The 27,859-nt window shown below is 41.5% G+C and overlaps 1 protein-coding gene across 1 annotated transcript; it reads left to right on the plus strand.

The window, feature by feature from the left end:
* Positions 1-2,754: 2,754 nt before the first annotated feature.
* Positions 2,755-27,792, plus strand: CCN6 (cellular communication network factor 6; the record flags this gene model as incomplete). Its single annotated transcript, XM_082668925.1, has 5 exons — positions 2,755-2,802; positions 18,554-18,851; positions 22,716-22,958; positions 26,199-26,392; positions 27,440-27,792. The coding sequence occupies 5 exons, from the start codon at positions 2,755-2,757 to the stop codon at positions 27,719-27,721; spliced, it is 1,065 nt and encodes a 354-aa protein (XP_082525051.1). The 3' UTR covers positions 27,722-27,792.
* Positions 27,793-27,859: the final 67 nt, after the last annotated feature.

Here is a 27,859-nt window from a genome sequence, read left to right on the forward strand (position 1 = left end):
TTAATCATGGATATTTTGCGTGTTTATTTGTTTAGCATCTTCGCTCTCAGTAGATTACATAGCTCTAGAGGGCTGGGATTAAGTGTGTTTTATGGACCAAGTGCAATCACTTAACCTCAACTTTTTAATCTGCTAAATGAGGATGGTAATACTGCTTTTGCATACCTCACTGAGCTGTGAAATTAAAAAAGATAATGCATGTGAACTTCCTTGTAAATCATGAAACATCTTGCAGATATTAGTTATGCTCAATGACATGTCTACTTGAATGTACATCTCAAGCTGAACACTTGTGAAATGAACTCCCAGGCAGATGAGCATTTTGTTCAATGAGATAATGTAGGAAAGTGCTCACAGCAAGACACACACTGTGATGGCTCTTGATGTCTACAGTAGAAGATGGCAGCCCCAACCTCTAGAAATATGATAGTCACTCAGTCCATCTGTAGTGGGCTTGAAATAGTTAAAGAGGAGCACGCCCATGGCTGGAGATGTCTGAACACAAGCCACAGTGAGTAACCCAGAGCCCATCCATCCTGCACACCGGAGGAGGATTCGCAAGTTCATTCTCAACTGAGATGTTCCTTTCCTACCAAGAGGCGAGGATGGGGAGTATGACACCTTCCCCTGCCCTGTGGCAGAGAGACTGCCAAGGGAGGGAAGACACTTCCAGAAGAATGGCTGCTGCTGCCAGCATTTCGCAGAGGGCACACGGGAGGAACATGAATCTCCTTAAGTTCAAACACTGAACAGATAGGTGCAGTATCACACTTGGAAGAGGACGGATGTAGTTGATGAATATGTTAATCCTGGGCGTAGATTTTTCTGCTTTTGATGGACCAGCGAGGAAATGAGAAATGATCCTTTCTCATGGCCGGTGTGGTGCATGAATCACTGAGGCTGGGAACCCAAAGATCAGATGATGTTAAACCAGAGAGACAAAAATAATAGATAAGATTGGACCGACACAGACCCATCTTCCTTCACTAGGCCGTTCTCAGGTGTTACTGAGTCCATGTTGATCCTGCTCATGGCAGGACGGGCAAATCAATCGAGAGACCGAGGTGTTGGGGCAAGGAGTGGCGACTTTATTCAGAAAGCCAGCAGACGGAGAAGATGGGCGGTCCCAAAGAACCATCTTCCCCGAGTTAGAATTCAGGCTTCGTTTATACTAAAAGGGGAGGGGGTGAAGCCTTAGTTCTGATCCAGCTCTGGAGGGGGTGTGTTAGTTTCTTCCTTCCTGCAGCCATTCACAGGTGGGCCTGGTCAGAATGTTTCCTGTGAGCTAAACAAAGGTATTTTAGCTTAACTCTCATTACCTGGGAGGCAGGGTTCCCAGAGATGGGCCATTATGTTAATTTTAGCTTATAGGCAGCATCCCTTTAGTGATTGACTTGTAATAGAATGCAGAGGTTTTTCCCTGTTACACAGGTTTTGTCCTGTTTCTCAGGGAGGAAGGATGAAGAGATGACACCAGAACTATGCTTGGTATTCCTTGTTGTTTGGTGTGTATGTAATTATGGCGTAACTGACTACTTAGTAAATTGTGTAGGGTATGTCTGCACATTTTATGGAGTCCCTGGCTCTCCCAGGACCCCAGATTCCCCGTTGTTGGCAGGCAGCCCAGTTTTTCCCCAGGTCTTGGGCTTGGGACTGAATGCGCGTCAGTCACTGTGTCCTTATACATAGAAACAAAGGTGAGCAGTGAGCCCAGGAGAGGCAACAGGTAAAGGGAGGATAGGTAACAGGTCAAAAGGGATAGAAATCGGCCCTAGGATGGGGGCAGGAAGATGGACCAGACACTGGATCCACAAGAAGTCGAAGCCCCGTCACAGATGCATGTCAAGACACACGGACAAAGACCAAGGTTGAGAAGCTGGGTAAGCCAAGGTCACACACAGCGGGACACAGGAGGACATGGGCTGGTGACCACACATGCCAGAGAGGTGAGAATTAGAAGGAGAGGGGGGTACAAATCTGTAATAAATTTAAAAATAATCTTTATTTGTTAAATGAATGATTGCTACTAGTGTAGTTGTCTTATCTTAGCCCCAAAAGATTGGGGTTAACTTTACTCTCATCTATCATGGGGCTGCAGCCACAGAAAGGGGCTTCTCTCAGGCCCTGCAGGCGTCCACCTGGGTTCAATCTACATTTTTCTTCCAAACCTAACCCACCTGCTATGAGGAACGTGCTGTAACAGAGATAAGTACAGGGCACTGTGAGTAGAAGCTGGGGAGTGAGGGGAGGCCTGTGGGAACCTGTTACCATGTGGAGGGAGAAGCCCAGACGCAGCAGGCTGTGATGGGGTGCTGTGGCCAGAGGCCAGGCTGGTACCCTGTGCTTGAGGACTGGGGAAAGCAAGAAGCTCAGAGAGGGCTTGGAGAGGCAAACCCAGACGAGAGGCTGAGGGCAAGGCGGGTAACTGCGTCTAACTTCACCATTTTGCCCAAGGCGGGCTCTGATCTCTAGAGCAGGTGGGACAGCTCCTCAAACAGAAGTCACCCCTGATCTGCCCTTCTCAGTCCCGAGAGGAGTGCGCTCCAGGCCACCGCAAAGGTAAATATGAGAAGAGTCGCCTGAGAGTAAACAGGGCAGTAAAAGGGATCTGGGAAAGCGAAAGCAGAGTCTGAGAGCGGGAGCACGAAGTCAGGAGCCGGGAGAGGTGGAGGCGTGGGTCCTTTCTCCTGGAGAGACAGGGGAGCTTTGTGCGCTGGCCTCGCATCTCCGGCTGCGCGCGGCCGGGCCGGGGCCATGCGAGGGCCGCTCCTCTCCACGCTTCTCCTGGCTGCTCTGTCACAGGTACGTCCTGGCTCTCCCACCACTCCTTCCCCCAGGGGATGCGGCGACTCCTATTTCCTCAGGTCAGAGATAAAAAGGAAGAGAAGATGGGGGAAGAGGAGAGATGCATTCCTTGTGGAAATACTTGCAGACGAACAGGGAGCCATTTTCTTCTCCAAATCGAGTCCTGTTTAGGTTCATTAGCTTCGGGAAAGAGTGAAAAACATTTCTCCCTTTCGGGGAAGGGCACTTAATCCTGCTTCCGATATGTTTGAACAGCTCCCAGATTTTCATACGGTGTATTTTTTACGGGAGTCTGCTGGCACACGCACTTGGGGAGCGGCAGCCCTGCGGGCGGGGTGGCTGTGGTCCTCTGCGGGCGCCAGCCCGGGCGGAAGGCACAGAGCCGCTGGAAAGAGTGATCCTAATGGCTTTCTTCAGCTAAGCCTGTCCTTGTAGGAAAGAAGCTTTTCAGAGTAAACATTTATATTTTTAAAACATTCTATTTCTTTTTTCTTAACCCATGAGTTTTTCACTTTTCATGAAAAGGAATCAGTCCACGGGATTTTTAAGTATTTCACACAGCAGACCAAAGGGAAGTTTAATTTAATATGAGCAATTCTTTGCTTTAGTAGTTTTTATTAAGATCATTAAAACAGGGTGACTTATTTATGGATTTATTTACATGGTGGAGGTTTTCGCTAGCCCAGAAGACAGAGCTTTTGAAACGTGGTTATTTAGAGTACAGGGATGTGTCTGTGAGTTAATTTGATTGAGGCAGTAAGTAGTAGATGTATTTTAGAAAACAAGGGGTAGAAAATTGTTGTATGTGGAGAGATTGAAGATTTTAAAAGGGTCATAACAAGAATGTCAATGGTACCATTATGTGGAGGGGTGCTTTTCTCCAGTAGGGGTGAGATGGGGCTGCCTATTGCCTATTCCACTGCTCTTGAGAAAAACCCTGTCATTTTTGTTGACTGAGAACTACAGCATCTCCCTAAACAGCAAATATTCCAACAGAGAGAGATGTGCCCAAAGTGAAAACAAACACAAAAACGGGTTATATAGCGAGCAACAAGAAAATATTATGCTTAATGGCAAAGTTAAGGGTCTGATAATACCTACCATTTATAGAAAATCTATGTGCCATGCACTGTGCTATGCACTTTAGTCATTTTCTTAATCCTCAAAATAACCTTGCAAAGTGGATATTATTAGCCCTGTTTTACAGAGGAGGATTGAGGCTCAAAGATCAAATAAATGAAAGTTATCGAAATCCCAGAGTTATACTAAAGCTCAGCTCTGTGGTCAAGACCCCTCATTGTTTCTGTTGTATTATTCTGATGATTCTTTTGTGGTCTTGAGCTTTTGATTTTGAAAACAGTCAAAATGTCTGAAGAAAAAATTATATACAGTTTTTTACATTTACCCACATATTTGCCATTTCTGGGACCCTTGATTTCTTCCTGCATTTCTAAAGTACTATCTATTGTAATTTTCCCTTCAGACTGAAGAGCTTCCTTTAGTATTTCTTGTGAGACAGGTATGCTAGCAACAATTTCTCTCAGCTTTCTGTATCTGGAAATGTCTTTAATTTTACCCTCATTTTTAAAAGATAATTCCACTGGAGAAAGAACCTCAGGTTGACAGTTTTTTTTCTTTCAACATTCTGTCTGGGGGCCTTGTTCGCCTTCTCCACCTCCTCTTTTAAAGACATAGTTTTTTTTGGCGTAGTTTTAGGGTCACAGCAAGTTTGAGAGGAAGGTACAGAGATTTCCTGTGCACTGCCTCCCTTCCACCCGGATTATCTGTGTCCCCCACAAAAGTGGTACACAACTGATGAACCACACTGGCACATCGTAACCATCCAGAGTCCATCACTTACGTTACGGTTCACTCTTGGTGTTGTACCTTCTGAGTTTGGACAGATGTGTAATGACATGTATCCACTATGACAATACTGTACAGAGTATTTTCGCTGCCCTAAAAATCCTCTGTGCGCCACCTGTTTATCCCTTCCCCAACCCCTGGCAACCACTGATCTTTTTACTGTCTCCATAGTTGTGCCCTTTCCAGAATGTCATATGGTTGGAGTCATACAGTATGTAGCCTTTTCAGATTGGCTTCTTTCACTTAGTGATATGCATGTCTTTTCAAGGCTTGATAGCTCATTTCCTTTTAGCACTGAATAATGTTCCACTGTCTGGATGTATCACAGTTTATCCACTCACCTATTGAAGAGCATCTTGGTTTCCTTCTTTTGATGAGAAGTCAGATCTCATACTTATTGTTATTCTCCTGTGTGTAATACTCCCCCTTTCTCAGGCTGATTCCAAGATTTTCTCTTTATCCTTAGTTTTCAACCGTGTTACCTTGTGACCTCGGAGATCATATAGAAATGCTTCCAGACTGGAAAGATAAACAGGTGTCCCCAGGTGGGAAGTTTGGGGAGCGGGCACTTCATTAGAGGGAGCAATGTGAGGAAAAGCCTGACCTCAGAGGAGGAGAAACTGACCTGGTGCCTCTTGTCAGGTGCATGGCATAGGAGGGGAGTGCATTGAGTGCTACCGCTAGAGAGGAAGGCGAGGACCAGCACACAGAGGGTTTAGATACCATGCTCAGAAGTTTGGACCATATACTGTTGACAGTGGGGAGCCACTGGATGGGCTTCAAGGAGATGAGGAGTAAAATCAGATACAGTGGTTTTTTTTAAATTAAAACAATTTTAAATTTTATTTATTTTTTATACAGCAGGTTCTTATTAGTTATCCATTTTATACATATTAGTGTATGCATGTCAATCCCAATCTCCCAATCCATCAAACCACCACCTCCACACCCCCCTTGGTGTCCATACGTTTCTTCTCTACATCTGTGTCTCAATTTCTGCCCTGCAAACAGGTTCATCTGTACCATTTTTCTAGGTTCCACATATGTGCGTTAATATACGATATTTGTTTTTCTCTTTCCGACTTACTTCACTCTGTATGACAGTCTCTAGATCCAACCATGTCTCTACAAATGACCCAATTTCGTTCCTTTTTATGGCTGAGTAATATTCCATTGTATATATGTACCACACCTTCTTTATCCATTCATCTGTCAATGGGCATTTAGGTTGCTTCCATGACCTGGCTATTGTGAATAGTGTTGCAGTGAACACTGGGGTGGATGTGTCTTTTTGAATTATGGTTTTCTCTGGGTATATGCCCAGTAGTCGGATTGCTGGATCATACGGTAATTCTATTTTTAGTTTTTTAAGGAACCTCCATACTGTTCTCCATAGTGGCTGTATCAATTTACATTTCCACCAACAGTGCAAGAGGGTTCCCTTTTCTCCACACCCTCTCCAGCATTTGTTGATTGTAAATTTTCTGATGATGCCCATTCTAACTGGTGTGAGGTGATACCTCATTGTAGTTTTGATTTGCATTTCTCTAATAATTAGTGATGTTCAGCAGCTTTTCATGTGCTTCTTGGCCATCTGTATGTCTTCTTTGGAGAAATGTCTATTTAGGTCTTCTGCCCATTTTTTGATTGGGTTGTTTGTTTTTTTAATATTGAGCTGCATGTGCTGTGTATATATTTTGGAGATTAATTCTTTTTTTTTTTTTTTTTTAGCATTTGAGAACTTTGGTTGATTGAGTATTTATCATATGTCATGCACTATTCTGCCTTAAAATTGCTCACAATTTGCTGTAGGGAGACAGGCAAAAAAGTGCATTCAAATGTTACAGTTTCTGTGATAAAAAATATGTATGGGATACAACAGGGTACAAAGGAAAAATGGTCATTTCAATCTGGACAGAGCTCATTAAGTTTCTTGAATCTGTGGGTTTGTAATTTCCATCAAATTTTGAAAAAATTTCAAACAAAATTTCTCCAAGTATTTTTGGTCTCTTCTATTCCTTCTGTGACTCTAGTTACATGTATGCTTGAGGTTGTCCCATAAGTCACTGAGGTTCTTTTTTTTTTTTTTTGGCTTCTTTCTTTTTTTTTTTAACATCTTTATTGGAGTATAATTGCTTTACAATGGTGTGTTAGTTTCTGCTTTACAACAAAATGAATCAGTTATATATATACATAGGTCCCCATATCTCTTCCCTCTTGTGTCTCCTTCCCTCCCACCCTCCCTATCGCACCCCTCTAGGTGGTCACAAAGCACCTAGCTGATCTCCCTGTAATATGTGGCTGCTTCCCACTAGCAATCTACCTTAAGTTTGGTAGTGTATATATGTCCATGCCTCTCTCTCGCTTTGTCACAGCTTACCCTTCCCCCTCCCCATATCCTCAAGTCCATTCGCTAGTAGGTCTGTGTCTTTATTCCTGTTTTACCCCTAGGTTCTTCATGACCTTTTTTTCCCTTAAATTCCATATATATGTGTTAGCATACGGTATTTGTCTCTCTCTTTCTGACTTATTTCACTCTGTATGACAGACTCTAGGTCTATCCACCTCATTACAAATAGCTCAATTTCGTTTCTTTTTATGGCTGAGTAATATTCCATTGTATATATGTGCCACATCTTCTTTATCCATTCATCCGATGATAGACACTTAGGTTGTTTCCACCTCTGGGCTATTGTAAATAGAGCTGCAATGAACATTTTGGTACATGACTCTTTGAATTATGGTTTTCTCAGGGTATATGCCCAGTAGTGGGATTGCTTTTGTAGTTTTTTAAGGAACCTCCATACTGTTCTCCACAGTGGCTGTATCAATTTACATTCCCACCAACAGTGCAAGAGGGTTCCCTTTTCTCCACACCCTCTCCAGCATTTATTGTTTCTAGATTTTTTGATGATGGCCATTCTGACTGGTGTGAGATGATATCTCATTGTAGTTTTGATTTGCATTTCTCTAATGATTAATGATGTTGAGCATTCTTTCATGTGTTTGTTGGCAGTCTGTATATCTTCTTTGGAGAAATGTCTATTTAGGTCTTCTGCCCATTTTTGGATTGGGTTGTTTGTTTTTTTGTTATTAAGCTGCATGAGCTGCTTATAAATTTCGGAGATTAATCCTTTGTCAGCTGCTTCATTTGCAAATATTTTCTCCCATTCTGAGGGTTGTCTTTTGGTCCTGTTTATGGTTTCCTTTGCTGTGCAAAAGCTTTGCAGTTTCATTAGGTCCCATTTGTTTATTTTTGTTTTTATTTCCATTTCTCTAGGAGGTGGGTCAAAAAGGATCTTGCTGTGATTTATGTCATAGAGTGTCCTGCCTATGTTTTCCTCTAAGAGTTTGATAGTTTCTGGCCTTACATTTAGGTCTTTAATCCATTTTGAGCTTATTTTTGTGTATGGTGTTAGGGATTGATCTAATCTCATAGTTTTACATGTACCTGTCCAGTTTTCTCAGCACTACTTATTGAAGAGGCTGTCCTTTCTCCACTGTACATTCCTGCCTCCTTTATCAAAGATAAGGTGATCATATGTGCATGGGTTTATCTCTGGGCTTTCTATCCTGTTCCATTGATCTATCTTTCTGTTCTTGTGCCAGTACCATACTGTCTTGATTACTGTAGCTTTGTAGTATAGTCTGAAGTCAGGGAGCCTGATTCCTCCAGCTCCGTTGTTCATTCTCAAGATTGCTTTGGCTATTCGGGGTCTTTTGTGTTTCCATACAAGTTGTGAAAATTTTTGTTCTAGTTCTGTGAAAAATGCCAGTGGTAGTTTGATAGGGATTGCATTGAATCTGTAGATTGCTTTGGGTAGTAGAGTCATTTTCACAATGTTGATTCTTCCAGTCCAAGAACATGGTATATCTCTCCATCTATTTGTATCATCTTTAATTTCTTTCATCAGTGTCTCATAATTTTCTGCATACAGGTCTTTTGTCTCCTTAGGTAGGTTTATTCCTAGGTATTTTATTCTTTTTGTTGCAATGGTAAATGGGAGTTTTTTCTTGATTTCACTTTCATATTTTTCATCATTAGTGTATAGGAATGCCAGAGATTTCTGTGCATTAATTTTGTATCCTGCTACTTTACCAATTTCATTATTAGCTCTAGTAGTTTTCTGGTAGCATCTTTAGGATTCTCTATGTATAGTATCATGTCATCTGCAAATAGTGACAGCTTTACTTCTTCTTTTCTGATTTGGATTCCTTTTATTTCCCTTTCTTCTCTGATTGCTGTGGCTAAAACTTCCAAAACTGTGTTGAATAAGAGTGGTGAGAGTGCGCAACCTTGTCTTGTTCTTGATCTTAGTGGAAAAGGTTTCAGTGTTTCACCATTGAGGATGATGTTGGCTGTGGGTTTGTCATATATGGCCTTTATTATGTTGAGGAACGTTCCCTCTATGCCTACTTTCTGCAGGGTTTTTATCATAAATGGGTGTTGAATTTTGTCAAAAGCTTTCTCTGCATCTATTGAGATGATCATATGGTTTTTCTCCTTCAATTTGTTAATATGGTGTATCACGTTGATTGATTTGTGTATATTGAAGAATCCTTGCATTCCTGGAATAAACCCCACTTGATCATGGTGTATGATCCGTTTAATGTGTTGTTGGATTCTGTTTGCTAGTATTTTGTTGAGGAGTTTTGCATCTATGTTCATCAGTGATACTGGCCTGTAGTTTTCTTTCTTTGTGACATCCTTGTCTGGTTTTGGTATCAGGGTGATGGTGGCCTCATAGAATGAGTTTGGGAGTGTTCCTCCCTCTGCTATAGTTTGGAAGAGTTTGAGAAGGATAGGTGTTAGCTCTTCTTTAAATGTTTGATAGAATTCGCCTGTGAAGCCATCTGGTCCTGGGCTTTTGTTTGTTGGAAGATTTTTAATTACAGTTTCAATTTCAGTGCTTGTGATTGGTCTGTTCATATTTTCTATTTTTTCCTGATTCAGTCTTGGCAGGTTGTGCATTTCTAAGAATTTGTCCATTTCTTCCAGGTTGTCCATTTTATTGGCATAGAGTTGCTTTTAGTAATCTCTCATGATCTTTTGTATTTCTGCAGTGTCAGTTGTTACTTCTCCTTTTTCATTTCTAATTCTATTGATTTGAGTCTTCTCCCTTTTTTTCTTGATGAGTCTGGCTAATGGTTTATCAATTTTGTTTATCTTCTCTTGGAACCAGCTTTTAGTTTTACTGATCTTTGCTATCGTTTCCTTCATTTCTTTTTCATTTATTTCTGATCTGATTTTTATGATTTCTTTCCTTCTGCTAACTTTGGGTTTTTTTTGTTCTTCTTTCTCTAATTGCTTTAGGTGCAAGGTTAGCTTGTTTATTCGAGATGTTTCCTGTTTCTTAAGGTAGGATTGTATTGCTATAAACTTGCCTCTTAGAACTGCTTTTGCTGCATCCAATAGATTTTGGGTCGTCGTGTCTCCATTGTCATTTGTTTCTAGGTATTTTTTGATTTCCTCTTTGATTTCTTCAGTGATCACTTCGTTATTAAGTAGTGTATTGTTTAGCCTCCATGTGTTTGTATTTTTTACAGATCTTTTCCTGTAATTGATATCTAGTCTCATAGCGTTGTGGTCGGAAAAGATACTTGATACAATTTCAATTTTCTTAAATTTACCAAGGCTTGATTTGTGACCCAAGATATGATCTATCCTGGAGAATGTTCCATGAGCACTAGAGAAAAATGTGTATTCTGTTGTTTTTGGATGGAATGTCCTATAAATATCAATTAAGTCCATCTTGTTTAATGTATCATTTAAAGCTTGTGTTTCCTTATTTATTTTCATTTTGGATGATCTGTCCATTGGTGAAAATGGGGTGTTAACGTCCCCTACTATGAATGTGTTACTGTCGATTTCCCCCTTTATGGCTGTTAGTATTAGCCTTATGTATTGAGGTGCTCCTATGTTGGGTGCATAAATATTTACAGTTGTTATATCTTCTTCTTGGATCAATCCCTTGATCATTATTTAGTGTCCTTCTTTGTCTCTTCTAATAGTCTTTATTTTAAAGTCTATTTTGTCTGATATGAGAATTGCTACTCCAGCTTTCTTTTGGTTTCCATTTTCATGAAATATCTTTTTCCATCCTCTTACTTTCAGTCTCTATGTGTCTCTAGGTCTGAAGTGGGTCTCTTGTAGACAGCAAATATATGGGTCTTGTTTTTGTATCCATTCAGCCAATCTGCGTCTTTTGGTGGGAGCATTTAGTCCATTTACATTTAAGGTAATTATCGATATGTGTGTTCCTATTCCCATTTTCTTAATTGTTTTGGGTTCGTTATTGTAGGTCTTTTCCTTCTCTTGTGTTTCTTGCCTAGAGAAGTTCCTTTAGCAGTTGTTGTAGAGCTGGTTTGGTGGTGCTGAACTCTCTCAGCTTTTGCTTGTCTGTAAAGGTTTTAATTTCTCCATCCAATCTGAATGAGATCCTTCCTGGGTAGAGTAATCTTATTTGCAGGTTTTTCTCCTTCATCACTTTAAATATGTCCTGCCAGTCCCTTCTGGCTTGCAGAGTTTCTGCTGAAAGATCAGCTGTTAACCTTATGGGGATTCCCTTGTGTGTTATTTTTCCCTTGCTGCTTTTAATATGCTTTCTTTGTATTTAATTTTTCACAGTTCGATTAATATGTGTCTTGGCATATTTCTCCTTGGATTTATCCTGTATGGGACTCTCTGTGCTTCCTGGACTTGATTAACTATTTCCTTTCCCATATTAGGGAAGTTTTCAACTATAATCTCTTCAAATATTTTCTCAGTCCCTTTCTTTTTCTCTTCTTCTGGAACCCCTATAAATCGAATGTTGGTGCGTTTAATGTTGTCCCAGAGGTCTCTGAGACTGTCCTCAGTTCTTTTCATTCTTTTTTCTTTATTCTGCTCTGCAGTAGTTATTTCCACTATTTTATCCTCCAGGTCACTTATCCGTTATTCTGCCTCAGTTATTCTGCTATTGATCCCTTCTAGAGTATTCTTTATTTCATTTATTGTGTTGTTCATCATTGTTTGTTTCATCTTTAGTTCTTCTAGGTCCTTGTTAAATGTTTGTTGCATTTTCTCTATTCTATTTCCAAGATTTTGGATCATCTTTACTATCATTATTCTCAATTGTTTTTCAGGTAGACTGCCTATTTCCTCTTCATTTGTTAGGTCTGGTGGGTTTTTGCCTTGCTCCTTCATCTGCTGTGTGTTTCTCTCTCTTCTCATTTTGCTTATCTTACTATGTTTGGGGTCTCCTTTTTGCAGGCTGCAGGTTCACAGTTCCCATTGTTTTTGGTGTCTGTCACCAGTGGCTAAGGTTGGTTCAGTGGGTTGTGTAGGCTTCCTGGTGGAGGAGACTAGTGCCTGTGTTCTGGTGGATGAGGCTGGATCTTGTCTTTCTGGTGGGTGGGTCCACGTCTGGTGGTGTGTTTTGGGGTGTCTGTGGACTTATTATGATTTAGGGCAGCCTCTCTGCTAATGGGTGGGATTGTGTTCCTGTCTTGCTAGTTGTTTGGCATAGGATGTCCCGCACTGTAGCTGGCTGGTCGTTGAGTGAAGCTGGGTGCTGGTGTTGAGATGGAGATCTCTGGGAGATTTTCACCATTTGATATTATGTGGAGCTGGGAGGTCTCTTGTGGACCAGTGTCCTGAAGTTGGCTCTCCCACCTGAGAGGTACAGCACTAACTCCTGACTGCAGCACCAGGAGCCTTTCATCCACACAGCTCAGAAGAAAAGGGAGAAAAAGTAGAAAGAAAGAGTTAGTAGAAGGAGAAAGAAAGAAAGGAAGGAGGGAGGGAGGAAGGAAGGAAGGGAAGGAAGAAAAAAAGAAGATAAAGTAAAATAAAATAAAGTAAGATAAAATATAATAAAGTTATTAAAAAATAATTATTAGGAGAAAAAAACAACGGACGGATAGAACTCTGGGACAAATGGTGGAAGCAAAGCTATACAGAGAAAATCTCACAGAGAAGCATACACATATACACTCACAAAAAGAGGAAAAGGGGAAAAAATCATAAATCTTGCTCTCAAAGTCCACCTCCTTAATTTGGGATGATTCGTTGTCTATCCATGTATTCCACAGATGCAGGGTACATCAAGTTGATTGTGGAGCTTTAATCCGCTGCTTCTGAGGCTGCTGGGAGAGATTTCCCTTTCTCTTTGTTTTCACAGCTCCCTGGGGCTCAGCTTTGGATTTGGCCCCACCTCTGCATGTAGGTCGCTGGAGGGCGTCTGTTCTTCGCTCAGACAGGATGGGGTTAAAGGAGCCGCTGATTCGGGGGCTCTGGCTCACTCAGGCCGGGAGGAGGGAGGGGCACAGAATGCGGGGCGAGCCTGCGGCAGCAGAGGCCAGCGTGACGTTGCACCAGCCTGAGGCATGCAGTGCGTTCTCCCGGGGTAGTTGTCCCTGGATCCCGGGACCCTGGCAGTGGCGGGCTGCACAGGCTCCCCGGAAGAGGGGTGTGGGTAGTGACCTGTGCTCGCACACAGGCTTCTTGGTGGTGGCAGCAGCAGCCTTAGCGTCTCATGCCTGTCTCTAGGGGTCCGCTCTTTTAGCTGCGGCTCGCGCCCGTCTCTGGAGCTCCTTTAAGCAGCGCTCTTAATCCCCTCTCCTCGCGCACCAGGAAACAAAGAGGGAAGAAAAAGTCTCTTGCCTCTTCGGCAGGTCCAGACTTTTCCCCAGACTCCCTCCGGGCCAGCCGTGGCGCACTAACCCCCTGCAGGCTGTGTTCACGCCACCAACCCCAGTCCTCTCCCTGCGCTCCAACCACAGCCCGAGCCTCATCTCCCAGCCCCACCTGCCCCGGCTGGGGAGCAGACAAGCCTCTCGGGCTGGTGAGTGCCGGTCGGCACCGATCCTCTGTGTGGGAATCTCTCCGCTTTGCCCCACGCCCCCCTGTTGCTGTGCTCTCCTCCGCGGCTCCGAAGCTTCCCCCTCCGCCACCCGTAGTCTCCACCCGCGAAGGGGCTTCCTAGTGTGTGGAAACGTTTCCTCCTTCACGGCTCCCTCCCACTGGTGCAGGTCCCGTCCCTATCTTTTTGTCTCTGTTTATTCTTTTTTCTTTTTCCTACCCAGGTACGTGGGGGGGGTTTCTTGCCTTTTGGGAGGTCTGAGGTCTTCTGCCAGCGTTCAGTAGGTGTTCTGTAGGACTTATTCCACGTGTAGATGTATTTCTGGTGTATCTATGGGGAGGAAGGTGATCTCCACGTCTTACTCTTCCGCCATCTTCCCGGAAGTGATCAAGATTAATTCTTTGTGCATTGATTCGTTTGCAAATATTTTCTCCCATTCTGAGGGTTGTCTTTTCGTCTTGTTTGTAGTTTCCTTTGCTTTGCAAAAGGTTTGAAGTTTCATTAGGTCCCATTTGTTTATTTTTGTTTTTATTTCCATTACTGTAGGAGGTGGATCAAAAAAGATCTTGCTGTGATTTATGTCAAAGAGTGTTCTTCATATGTTTTCCTCTGAGAGTTTTATAGTGTCCAGACTTACATTTAGGTCTCTAATCCATTTTGAGTTTATTTTTGTGTGTGGTGTTAGGGAGTGTTCTAATTTCATTCTTTTACATGTAGCTGTCCAGTTTTCCTAGCACCACTTATTTAAGAGAGTGTCTTTTCTCCATTGTATATCCTTGCCTCCTTTGTGATAGATTTTTTGACGATAGGTGTGTGGGTTTATCTCTGGGCTTTCTATCCTGTTCCATTGATCTATCTTTCTGTTTTTGTGCCAGTACCATATTGTCTTGATTACTGTAGCTTTGTAGTATAGTCTGAAGTTAGGGAGTCTGATTCTTCCAGCTCTTTTTCTTTCCCTCAAGACTGCTTTGGCTATTTGGGGTCTTTTGTGTGTCCATACAAATTTTATTTGTGAATTCTATCAAACATTTAAAGAAGAGGTAACTCTCATCCTTCTCAAGCTCTTCCAAAAAACTGAAGAGGAAGGAACACTCCCAAACTCATTCTATGAGGCCACCATCACCCTGATACCAAAACCAGACAAAGATACTACAAAAAAAGAAAATTACAGACCAATATCATTGATGAATATAGATGCAAAAATCCTCAACAAAATACTAGCAAACAGAATCCAACAACATATTAAAAGGATCATACACAATGATCGAGTGGGATTTATACCAGGGATGCAAGGATTCTTCAATATACACAACTCAATCAATGTGATACACCATAGTAACAAACTGAAGAATAGAAACCATACGATCATCTCAATAGATGCAGAAAAAGCTTTTGACAAAATTCAACACCGATTTATGATAAAAACTCTCCGGAAAGTGGGCATAGAGGGAACCTACCTCAACATAATAGAGTCCATATACAACAAACCCACAGCAAACATCATTCTCAATGGTGAAAAACTGAAAGCATTTCCTCTAAGATCAGGAAGAAGACAAGGATGTCCACTTTCACCACTATTATTCAACATGTTTTGGAAATCCTAGCCACAGCAATCAGAGAAGAAAAAGAAATAAAAGGAATATGAATTGGAAAAGAAGACGTAAAACTGTCACTGTTTGCAGATGACATGATACTATACATAGAGAATCCTAAAGATGCCACCAGAAAACTACTAGAGCTAATCAATGAATTTGGTAAAGTTGCAGGATGCAAAATTAATGCACAGAAATCTCTTGCGTTCCTATATACTAATGATGAAAAATTTGAAAGAGAAACTAAGGAAACACTCCCCTTTACCATTGCAACAAAAAGAATAAAATACCTAGGAATAAACCTACCTAAGGAGACAAAAGACCTGTATGCAGAAAACTGTAAGACACTGATAAAAGAAATTAAAGATGATACAAATAGCTGGAGAGATATACCATGTTCTTGGATTGGAAGAATCAATATTGTGAAAATGACTATACTACCCAAAGCAATCTACAGATTCAATGCAATCCCTGTCAAATTGCCAGTGGCATTTTTTACAGAACTAGATACAGTGTTTTTTGTTTTGTTTTGTTTTTTTTATGTGGAGATGCTGGGGACCGACAGATATGTTTTTTAAGAGCTCCTTAAAGCAGTGATGTGGTAGATTTGTTGAAGTCATTCTTGAGGGAGGGAGACCGGTTAGGAACTTACTGCAGTAGTACTTGGTAGCAGTGAAAATGAGGGAAGAGTGACTAGTTTTAGGGCTATAAGGATGATAAGCAGGATTAGTTGTTAAATGACTATGGGAGGTGAGGGAGAGGAAGATGACCTGGACGACTCCTAGCTTCCTGTCTCCAGGGTATGGAGAAGCTGTCTCGGGTGGGTGGGGCAATGTTGAGTTTGGGACGTGAGTTTTTCCTGTAGGACGTTCTAGTGGAGACGTCCGGTAGGCAGCCAGCTATATGGGTCTGCACTCAGCGTGGCAGTCCTGGATGGAAATTTATATTTGAAGCTGCATAGGATCGAAAATGACGGCAAGGGTGTTGATGAGATGGTCAAGAGACAGTGTGCAGGGTGAGAACAGCAATACATTAAGGTCACGAAACACCAGTGAGCTTAGATCTAAGTCAAATGCAGGGTAACAGGAGCCTGCAAAGGAGATTGAGAAAGTATGTCCAGAGGTAGGGGTAGAACTGGGCAGGGGTGTGGGGCTGGTGTCATGAAAGCCAAGAATTGAGAGTCCAACACCTTAGAGAGGGGAGGACGGAAAGTTCATGAACATGAGCCCAGCTGAGAGGCCACCGAACCCGGCAAGGGGTGCCTGGTAACCACGTCTGAACCTGGGCAAGAATGCGAAGCAGGCGCTCGCTATGTGTAGCCTTGATATTCTGCCCCCCTACATTCGGGGTTTCCATTGTTCCTCCTCGTCCTTCAGAAGCCCAGAACTGTATCCTCAAAGTCTATTCTCACATGGTATATTCAACTCAAATAGTAGCTGAAAGTGTTACTCTGGGGAATACATGTCTCATCAGTGGTAAGAAAAAAGGCTGGGCTTCCCTGGTGGCGCAGTGGTTGAGAGTCCTCCTGCCGATGCAGGGGACACAGGTTCGTGCCCCCGTCCGGGAGGATCCCACATGCCGCGGAGCGGCTGGGCCCATGACCCATGGCCGCTGAGCCTGCGCAAAAAAAAAAAGCTTAAGATTTAATGGTGGAATTTCAAACAGATAGTTTTAAATGTAGGGTTGTTTTTGTTCTTTTTCTGATTCTGACTCTCTTTTTCATTGTCCAAACTTTTTCTTTTTTTATATTAGCTATCTATTTTATACATATTAGTGTATATATGTCAATCCCAATCCCCCAATTCATCCCCCCCAACCGCTTTCCCCACTTGGTGTCCCTTAAATGTAGGGTTTTTGAGTTGGAAAGAGGTTTAGCATGTCTGTATCAGTCCAACTGCCTTCAGTTCCATCAGATAAAAATTGAGAGTTAATTACAGAAATTACTTGCCAGGCACTGTGCTAAGTGCCACTTGTACACCAGCAAGTGAACCTCAACTCCCTGTGGTTGGGTAGCTTTAGGGTGAGTGGAGAAGACAGGCACTTATACACTAACTTCAGTACACCGACAGGTAAAAGGGAGCATGGAGAGGTTATAGAAAGTCTTCTGGAGAAGGTGGTAACTCAGGGAAGGAGTGGGGGCAGGTGAAGAAGGTTACAGGTAGAAGGAACAGCCTCAGATATGCAGGGAACCGCAGGCACTTTCACTCGCTAGAAGCTAAGGCATCTAAGGAATGCAAGAGATGAGGAGGGCCCTGAACGTTGTGCTGCAGGTCGCTGACCTTCGGGTGTGAGGGATGAAGGAGATGGAACAGGTGAGGTTGATCTCAGCTTCCTGGCTTGGGGAATTCAGGGGATGATGCCACCATTCACTAAAATGGGGACTAGCTGAGAGCAGTTTCTTGTGGGGAGGGAGAAAGTGAGGTGCTTGTGGGACATCAAAGTGGGATATACCCCGAAGAGATGAATGAGTTAGTTGTGAGCTCAGGGGGAGAGTCTGGGCTAGAGAGGAAAAACAGACGCAGAGATTCAGTGATCTGTTCAATATCAAAGCTGGTTGGTGGCAAGCCCTGGCCTGGGGAAGGGAGGAAGGTAAGGATTGAGAGCTCAGGCTCTGGAAGCTGCCTGCGTGGTGTAAGTCCCTCTTCTTCCACTTACTTGACATGCGACCTGGAGTAGGTTAAGCAATCAGAGCCCCATAGTCCTCCCTTGTAAAATGGGGTGTATTGTTTCCTATTGCTACAGTCTTCAAACAGCACAGATCTATTATCTTACAGTTCTGGCATCTGTAGTCTGGAAACAGAGCTAAAATCAAGGCAGGGCTGTGTGTTCCTTCCGGGGAGTCTAGGGGAGGATCTGTCCTTTGCCTTTTCCAGCCTTTATAAGCTGCTTGCATTCCTTGGCTTGTGACGCCCCCCTTCAGCAGAAGCATCGTGTTACCTCTGCTTCTAGCATCACATCTTCTCTGACACACCTGCTTCTCTCCTTCCCTTGTAAGGAAGAGTAGATTGGAGGGGAGAATTGGGAGTTTGTTTTTGGTCATGTGAAGTTTGCTATGCCTGTCAAACATCTAAGTGGAGATCTGTTAAGTAGGCAGTTTGAGTTCAGAAGAGAGGCCTGGGTGGAGACATGAGATGCAGTGAGGGAAGTTACTTCAGAGGTCTTTACCCACAGGGGGTTTCAGTGTTTAGAATGAAGATGATGAGAAGAAACTAGCAGAGGAGACTGAGAAGGAGCCATCAGTGAGAAAGGAGGAGAAAGAGTCATGTGTTGGAAGCTGAGCGCAGAAAAGTTTAAGGAGCGAGTGATCATGTCAAATACTGGTAGATACTATTATTATTACAATTCACCACACTATATTCTCGTACTCTGGGGGAAATCTATTTCCAGAAGACCTCTGAAATTAGTTTGAGGAACCATTTCTAACATCACCTTTGTTGTCAAATGAAGTTCTACTGCAGGGCCCAGGGCACTGGGCTGTTAGACACGGCGCCCGAAGGAAGGCCTGGTGAGGTAGCAGAAGTGCACCATCGTCAACAGTTTTGTCACTGGCCCTGTCAGTGCGCTCGCCAGAAGCCCAGCTGCCCTCCTGGAGTGAGCCTGGTGAGGGATGGCTGTGGATGCTGTAAAATCTGTGCCAGGCAACCAGGGGACACCTGCAACGAAGCTGACCTCTGCGACCCCCACAAAGGGCTGTACTGTGACTACTCAGCAGACGGGCCTACGTACGAGACTGGAGTGTGTGCATGTAAGTGTCTCCTTCTGCACTGGCTGGCGAATGTGGAGTCTAGACAGGATTTTTGCCTGCACTTGTTACTTTGGAATAATCAGCTTAATGTGACTAAATAAGAGGTGGGTTTAGTTTCCATGCACCAGTGAGACTAGCCTTCTCATGTTGGACACCATGTGAAATGAGCAGATGTTACACACACATTCAGAAACCTGTTACTTTTATTGCATTGAAATGATCTTGCAGTTCTTCTCAGGTAATTGCTTTTAATGATAAAAATAGGAGAAATTATGTAAACGGCCTGACTCATTAAAGTGCCACAAATGACAGCTTTTGTTAATACTGTCAGAAGCAATCTGAATTCAACCTTTTCTGTGACTAAAAAATAATCTTTTTTAAAATGTAAGGATGTATATCTAGTATTCAGACATACAGCTTTAATCTCAGTCTTCCCAACTAACCGTCAAGTTACTGTACTTTAAAATTTTATTTTATTTTATTTTTGGCTGTGTTGGGTCTTCGTTGCTGCACACGGGCTTTCTCTAGTTGCAGCGAGCGGGGGCTACTCTTCGTCGCGGTGAGCGGGCTTCTCACTGCGGTGGCTTCTCTTGCTGTGGAGCACGGCCTAGAGCTCGCAGGCTCTAGAGGGCAGGCTCAGTGGCTGTGGCGCATGGGCTTAGTTGCTCCACAGCTTGTGGGATCCTCCCGGACCAGGGCTCGAACCCATGTCGCCTGCATTGGCAGACGGATTCTTAACCACTGCACCACCAGGGAAGCCCAAGTTACTGTACTTTTTACTGAGGCACATTTGTAAATAGAAGGTAGGGGCACCCCACATCACAACAGGATCCTCAGCTTTATGGGCCTCAGCTCTGGAGACTGCTTGAGACCATCTAAACCTATGCCTTGCCAATAATTCAGGATACCGATTTATTGAGGATTAAAAAAAAAATTTCTAAGGGAAGAGAAATACTCATGTCAGCTAGGTGGTTAAGTTACTCTGTAGAAAAGTCTAAGTGGGAAGGAAAACTACTAGCAGAAGTTTGGTTGTAAGTATGGAATGAGAGCACATCTCTGGAGTTGGACTGAATGTGTGGAACAGTTCAAGTTGATAGCCTGATGCCCCTGTCAGCACTTGACTATTGTATATTGGTTAAGAATGTAGGCTCTGGGTTCAAATTCTGAGTTCTGTCTGCTGAGTGACCTTGATCAAGTTGCTTAACCTCTCTGTGCCTCAGTTATATTATATGTACTTCCTATTTTATAGTTGTTAGGAGGATCAATTGAAATGAAGACACAAAACCCAAAACACCTAACACAATATCTGGTATGTAGTAAATTCTCAAAAATGTTAGCTATTACTTATGGAAATTCAACAGGAAAAACGTGATCTATCAGACTCTGGCATTCAGGATACCCCTTTCTCCCAAACAGTGCCAGGCAAGGTATTTCATTAACCTAACAAACACTTAGTGAGCATCCACTACTGAGCTAGACACTGTGACCAGCAGGTGGGGACACAACAGGGAAAAAAGAGATACAGGTCCTGCCCTCGTGGAGTCAAAGTTTATTGTGTCAGACAGATCTTTCCACAAGTAATTTTGTGTACAATGTGATGAGTATTGTAACAGAGCACAGCCATGAGGATGGGGGTGGGGATGATCTATAACTGGGGTCACAAACTATGGCTCAGGGACCAAATCCGCCCCACAGTCTGTTTCTGTAAATAATGTTTTATCAGAGAACAGCCACACCAGTTCAGTTACATATAGTCTGTGGCTGCTTTACAATAGCAGGGTCTAGTAGTTGCAACAGAGACCGAATGGTCTATAAAGGCTTAAGATATAACTTTACAGAGAATGTGCTGATTCATCATTATAGAACAATGGTTTTTAAACTTTTTTTTGGTCTGAGGATCCCTTTAGTCTTAGAAATTAATGAGGAACCAAAGAGCTTTTGTTTATGTGAGTTACCTCTTGGTATTTAATGGATTAGAAATTTAAAAATATTTACTAATACGTTTAAAAATAACAAACCCATTGCAAATTAGTAAGAATAATATATTATTTGTGAAAAAATTTTACTTTAAAAACAAAGAAATTAGAGAAGAGTGGAAGTGGAATTGTTTTACATTTTTGCAGATCTCTCTAATGCCTAGCTTAACAGAAGATAGATTCTTACATCTGCTTCTGCATTCAATATATTGCTATATGTTGTTTTAGTTTGGAATATATGAAGGGATTCCAGCCTCACACAGATACGTTGTTGGAAAAGGAAGGAATATTTTAACAGACTTTTCAGATAATTGTGAATATTCTTTTTTCATATTATATTAAAACTTGAGAAGTGGAGTTTCTTAAAAATTAGCTGCATCACTGCTAATCGTGTGGAATCGGAAACCAAATCAATGACCTTTTCAGACTCTGTGACATTAAAATACTTTCCTCTATTCAAAGACCCACTTGGAATGGGGCTTTTCCTCGAGTATAATTTTGTAATACCATGCACTGGTTATCTGGAAAATACCAGTTTGGAGCAATGGGTTATATGGATATTTAGTTAGTACCAAAATTATCAGAAAAGTCTACATATTGGGTAGCTATAAAGATCTCAGGGGTGGACACAAATTTTCTAAAATTCTAATTTTTGCTCAAAAGCTTAAATTCTGTTACTGGCAACAAGTACTGTCAGTTGTTTTCCTTGAAGTGACAGGCTCGTTTCGTTGATTTTCAAGAAAATGTCTGCCAAATACCCAAGTCTGAATAACCATGAGGTATCCGTCAAGCATCTCTTCAGGGGAAATTACCACTAAAAAAGTGGTTACTTCGGCACACAACCCAAACAATAACATAGGTGCTTTTCCTCGAGATAACTATTGTACTTTGGTACACTATCTAGAGAAAGGCTCTATGTAACTTCCTGTTTTGTCACACAGAATATTAAAAAGACATGTATATTTGATCACTCAGATTTAATAAAATTAGTAATTTTTACTGTGTCATTAAGGACATTCTTAGGTAGAGCTAAGAACTGTAAAAAACAGTACGTTTATGTATGTATGGCAAGGAAAAATAGTGACTAACCTGTACAGTTTGATTCACGCTGAAGTGTCAGCAGCAGTTTTAGCCACTGCTGCTTTTGCACCATCAGCACAAATGTCAACACAGTGAAGTCAGTCACATCTTAGTATTCTGAAAAGGTTTTGACCTTCCAGTTCTGTGAAAGGTCATCAGCTACTGTGCAGTATTGTAAACAATTTATGATTTCTTCACCCATTCACTTATCCTAACTCCCTAGGAATATATCCTAGCCTGTTGGGCATCTGGGGATATCTGTCTCACCAGCCATCAACCCAGCTCTGAGGTTTACAGTCATTATCCCAGTTCTATACTCATAGTGATTTTTTATTAACTTTACTCAAGAACAGGGAACAGGGTCTTAATTTTGAAGGCGACTACTCAGGGCTGATAATCTACGATATAATGAAAATGTCTAATTTTCACTTTTTTTTTTTTTTTTTTTTGCGGTACGCAGGCCTCTCACTGCTGTGGCCTCTCCCGTTGCGGAGCGCAGGCTCCGGATGCGCAGGCTCAGCGGCCATGGCTCACGGGCCTAGCCGCTCCGCAGCATGTGGGATCTTCCCGGACTGGGGCACGAACCCGTGTCCCTTGCATCGGCAGGCGGACTCTCAACCACTGCGCCACCAGGGAAGCCCTCATTTTCACTTTTTACAGATGTTCTGTGAAGGGGGTTTCACATGTGGCCTAAAAAATTGAGAACTATATCTCATAAAGGAGATAGCAATTTCCTCTACGGTTTATAACTGAAGTCTAGACTATCAGTTATGGCTTCTTTGGTGATTTTGCTCTTCTCTCTTTTCAGACCTTGTAGCTGTGGGATGTGAGTTCAACAGGGTACATTATCATAATGGCCAAGTGTTTCAGCCCAATCCCCTGTTTAGCTGCCTCTGTGTGAGTGGGGCCATTGGATGCACACCTCTGTTCATACCAAAGCCGGCTGACAGGCACTGCTCTAGGGCTAAAGGTGGAAAGAAGACTGATCAGTCAAAATGTGGCCTGGGGTCATCACAACAGCAGCTGTCAACAAGCTACAAAACAATGCCAGGTACTCATAAGTAGAACTGTCTCTCATGTATGACTTCGCCTGGTTTTCTTTCCTTTTATGTACCACAGGAACTAAGGAGGTACTTACTGATTGGTGATCAGTGTGAGATTTAGTTTGAGTGTGCCACCATGCTCAGTCTCTACCTCAGGCAGGTATGCTCTGAGTATCTGTAAATGGAACTTTATGATGTTTTAGATTTTTTCCTTTTTTTTTGGCCGCGCAGCTCATGGGATTTCAGTTCCCTGACCAGGGATTGAACCCACGCGACGGCAGAGACAGCACTGAATCCTAACCACTAGATCACTAGGGAACTCCCCAAATATTCCAGTTTTTGAAAGCTCTACTAGGTCAGGAAAACTCTTACTACCTCTACTTATTTCCATTTAACCTCTTCTCAGGCAAACTGACCAAATATTATCCACATGTACCCTGGCCTGGAAAAACTTTTATCTGTATTGTTCTATTATGGGCAAGAAGTATGAACCATCCAGTTCCAAAAATGTCCAAAGGCAACTTTTCCATATGGTAAAAGCAGAAATGGAAGGCTATGATCAAAAATATTTGAGGGTACATTGATTTGTAAACATTTCTAAAAAGAGATAAAACTAATGTAAAATTACCCTTTCAATCACTGAAAATGAAGCTTAACAGTTACCAACTTCTCTAAATAAATGTGCACACAGGCATTTTTAAGTAGGTTACCCAGGTATGTGTGTAGTCAGAAACTTGTAATGAGGATCTTTATTACTCACCTGGAGCACCTGGCCATTTACAGTTGGCATCAGTATATTCACAGACCTTACAGTTTGGTCTGCTCTAAGCTAGCACCTTATTTAGGTGCCAAGGCTTTTTGGGGACAGGAGTTTCAAAAATGCCAGCAGATGAAGCACAGGTGAGGAAGGACTCAAAAAGGGCAATATTGATGCCTGGTTATTATTCACATCTGTGCTTTCATCCAGAAATTAAGAATGCCTTTTTCTTGAAATTTGGAGCTTAGTAAATGAAAGATGCCATGGAAATATGGAATACTTATGTATGCTAAAGACTCCTAAATTCACTTATGTGGATAGTTAATAAAAGCAACTATAATCAGAGAAATGAGTCTTAGATCTTTAAAAACGAATTCTTAAAGGAACATCCTCTGGGATTCCAATTATGCCAATTCAAAAAACTTTAACAGGTTACGGCAAATCGGCATTCACCATCCGTGGTTTTCAGCTAACCGCTCTAAAAGTTTTGAAAATATAAGCCAAATTGTTTTTTTTAACAAATGTACAAGAACAGTTGATTTTCTGCATTGGATCTTGGTGACCCAGTGTTAAGTTCTTAGAACCCATGCGTGAACCTCCCTGGTGAGACCACCGTAGAACAGCAGTTGTCCCCAAGGCCAGGCCTTTGGGTCACGGTCAAGTTGGTCTCATTTGTGAAGTCAGAGCAGTTTCAGTGGATTCAGTTGGAACCTGGTTGGAGGAGGCGTCAGATGGTCATTCTTAGTGGTCAGTACTTTGCTACAGAAAATGAGAAAATCTCCCAAGTGCACTCTAGTAATTAAAATATAGGCCTAGATATGTTTAAAAGGAAGTATATGTTCAGTCTAATGTCTCTCCTCTGCTTAACTTTGAAACTGTACTTATGGGCCCAAACAGGAGTTTGCTTTCAAAGTTGAGCACAATGACACACACATACTTTAAGATATATTTGTGATAGTAATTTATATACTTAATTCCAGACAGTCTACAGTTGGAATCTAGCTTTTGCTTTGTCAGCAGGAAGCATGCAATGACATAATGCCCCTATGCTTTTCTCACTGCTCACCGAACACTGAACTTGTACTTTGAAAATTTCTTCTAGTTTTCTTGCCCTTTAATGAATGTTAAGCAATTGCTGAACTGCAGCTCTTGGCTTAACTCTAAGCGGGGTTCTTGGTAATATGATAATCTAACCTACCTTTATTTATTGCAGATGCATGCCAAGCTTTTAACCTGCTTCCTGCGCTGAGGTCTTTAAACTGTTGTCTACCTTCCAGGTATCCCCATTTTTCTGCTTCCTCTCCCTCAGTTCTGTGTGCAGTGGCAAGATCCTACTGTAATAACACTGACAACAGTATCAAAGTATCACTTTATTCAAAGACAGCACATACTTCAAAGTGACTCTTCCCTATCAAGAAGGCATTTTTTTTGAGGGGGGGTGGGTGGTTCCTTTTTAAATTGACATTTTAATGTAGGCTGAATTTTGCTGTGTTAATTGCAGACTCAAATCTCCACCTTACTCCCAAAGCACCCACTTTAGGATGCATATTAACCTGAAGGAAATGCTTTGAGACATGAACCAATTAGTAGTTTGCTTAAAATGAACCAAGTGCCTGATTCATTCATGAGCAGAACAAGAGGGAAGCTCCCCATGGATTTACAAGATGGAAGAATTATTATGCACTCTTTATATTTTCATTATTCACCCCCTTCCCCTCCCTTGTTTCTCCTAAGCTGCAGGCAGGGGAGGGGGGCTCTGCCTATCCAACCCACTCACCCATAGATCCGTCCATGCATTCCGAAGTGATATGAAATGTCTAGACAACAGAGGGAATACCATAGGCCTGATACCATAGGGAATGTAATAGTTAAGCTGACTGAATAAAATGGATTGCACATTTTTCATGACTTAGTATAAGTATTTAGATTAGTTCAGTGTAACGTAGAGAATTTTCTAAAAGACTAGATTTTAAAAAGTGGAGAAGAAAATAACTGGTCTCATTGATAGCTGAATTCTCAAATGTAACTTTTGTATTTTAGATTTTAACATCACGAAATTTAACAGTAAGACCACCTTGTTCTGATTAATATCTTGAATTCCCTAATCCTACTGATGTCTGTTTCAACATCTGTTGAAAATAACATCAAGCATGAGGCAAGAACCAGGGAAAAGGCAGATATCCATCAAAGCATAAGCTTGTTTAGTACTCAGAGGATGGGCTACGCAGAAAGAAGCAAATGGGTACTTTACTCAGTTTTTCAAAGATAAAGTATTTTTATTCCTCCTAAGATACTGCACTGTAATACTTGATTGAAAGATAATTTGGGGAGTGGGAAAAAGAGAATAGACCATAAGCTCATTTTATTCTGAATTACTTTATATAAAGTTCAGATCTATTAACTATTAGCTTAAAAATAATGATTAAAAATTATCTACCTACATGAATACATATATATTTATACACATGCACTCCCTCCTCCTTTATTTTAGCTTATAGGAATCTCCCACTTATTTGGAAAAGAAAATGTCTTGTGCAAGCAACGAAGTGGACCCCTTGCTCCAGAACATGTGGGATGGGCATATCTAATAGGGTAACCAATGAAAACAGCAACTGTGAAATGAGAAATGAGAAAAGACTGTGCTACATTCAGCCTTGTGACAGTAATATATCAAAGACAGTAAAGGTAAAGTTTAAGTAGATTTAACTTCATGATAATTCAATATTGAAACTCCTGAAAAGTATGTGTGTGTCTATGTATGTGTGTGTTTTGGAAGTGTTTATTAATAAAACCACTTCATTATAACTCTTAAAGTCAAACTATCTTGGAGGAAAGCAGATATTAACTGCACTTTGTGGGAAAAATTTCACCAAGCAGAGAGGTAATGTTAGGGTATCTAGAATCAACAGGTTAACAGCTTACTAGTGTGGGTCTTGATCAGCCTGATTTGTTGGGGCACCCCACCATGTATATTGTTTTTCCAGAGAGGATCCTTTTCAGATTCTACCTTCTTTTTCCTATATTAATTTTATGTAGTGGAATCAGAGCAATTGATAAAAGATTTTGGTTGCTACATCATAATTATAAAAACATTAGGAACATCAGAGAAGTTCTGATCTTATGTATCACCAACTTGGAGAGGGAACCACACTATTTCCAAAATGCTTTGCTTAGCTACTACTTGCCAAAGGACTATGATACAATAATACATACTCTTAAGATTGCTTGGTATAACTAGAGCTGGTCCTGCTTCTGTGACTGTCTCGAGTAATTTTTAGAAATGCTACAAAACCAATCTTATCCCTAAGTAAGTTATTCCCTATCCTATTTATTAGAAAGCTGACAATTTCAAAGGGATTAAGATGTTCATTCATCTATCCATCTACTTAAAACTGTCTGAGCCATATTAGAGAATTTAAGTCTTGGCCCTTAATATTAAATAAAACAGAAATTTTCATTTATTGTGGAACTAAGTCAAGGGTAGATAGCAGAAAAACATTGGGGAGTGGGTCCTATAATATGATGGAGGAAGCACAGGGAGGACTTCCTAGGTCCTCTGGTGAGAGGGGATTTTAAAGGCAGAAAAGAAAGGGCTGGATGTCACTAAATGGCAACTATTAATGCCCTGAAATTATATCTGTGTATTTATGTAATAGTCCACAAAGTATCGCTTTTCTGAACTACTGTAATCAAGTTTAAAGAGTGACTTCTTAACGTTATATATCTTTTCAGATCCCCAAAGGAAAAACATGCCAACCTACTTTTCAACCTGTCAAAGCTGAAAAATTTGTCTTTTCCGGATGCTCAAGCACTCAGAGTTACAAACCCACTTTCTGTGGGATATGCTTGGATAAAAGATGCTGTGTCCCTAACAAGTCTAAAATGATTACCATTCAGTTTGATTGCCCAAACGAAGGGTCATTTAAATGGAAGATGCTGTGGATTACATCTTGTGTATGTCAGAGAAACTGCAGAGATCCAGGAGATATATTTTCTGAGATCAAGATCCTATAAAACCAAGCACATGGGGAAAAAGTTAAGGTCAATCATGTCATTACATCAAAATTTAAAATGGTTTTAAAAGGGTGGCAAATCTGCCTTATTGGTTTAAAACAGTAAGAATGCCTAGCTAATTCTCAGATAACTGTATTT

Source organism: Grampus griseus (assembly GCF_964374135.1).
Source record: "Grampus griseus genome assembly, chromosome: 13".
Classification (NCBI taxonomy): Eukaryota; Metazoa; Chordata; class Mammalia; order Artiodactyla; family Delphinidae; genus Grampus; species Grampus griseus.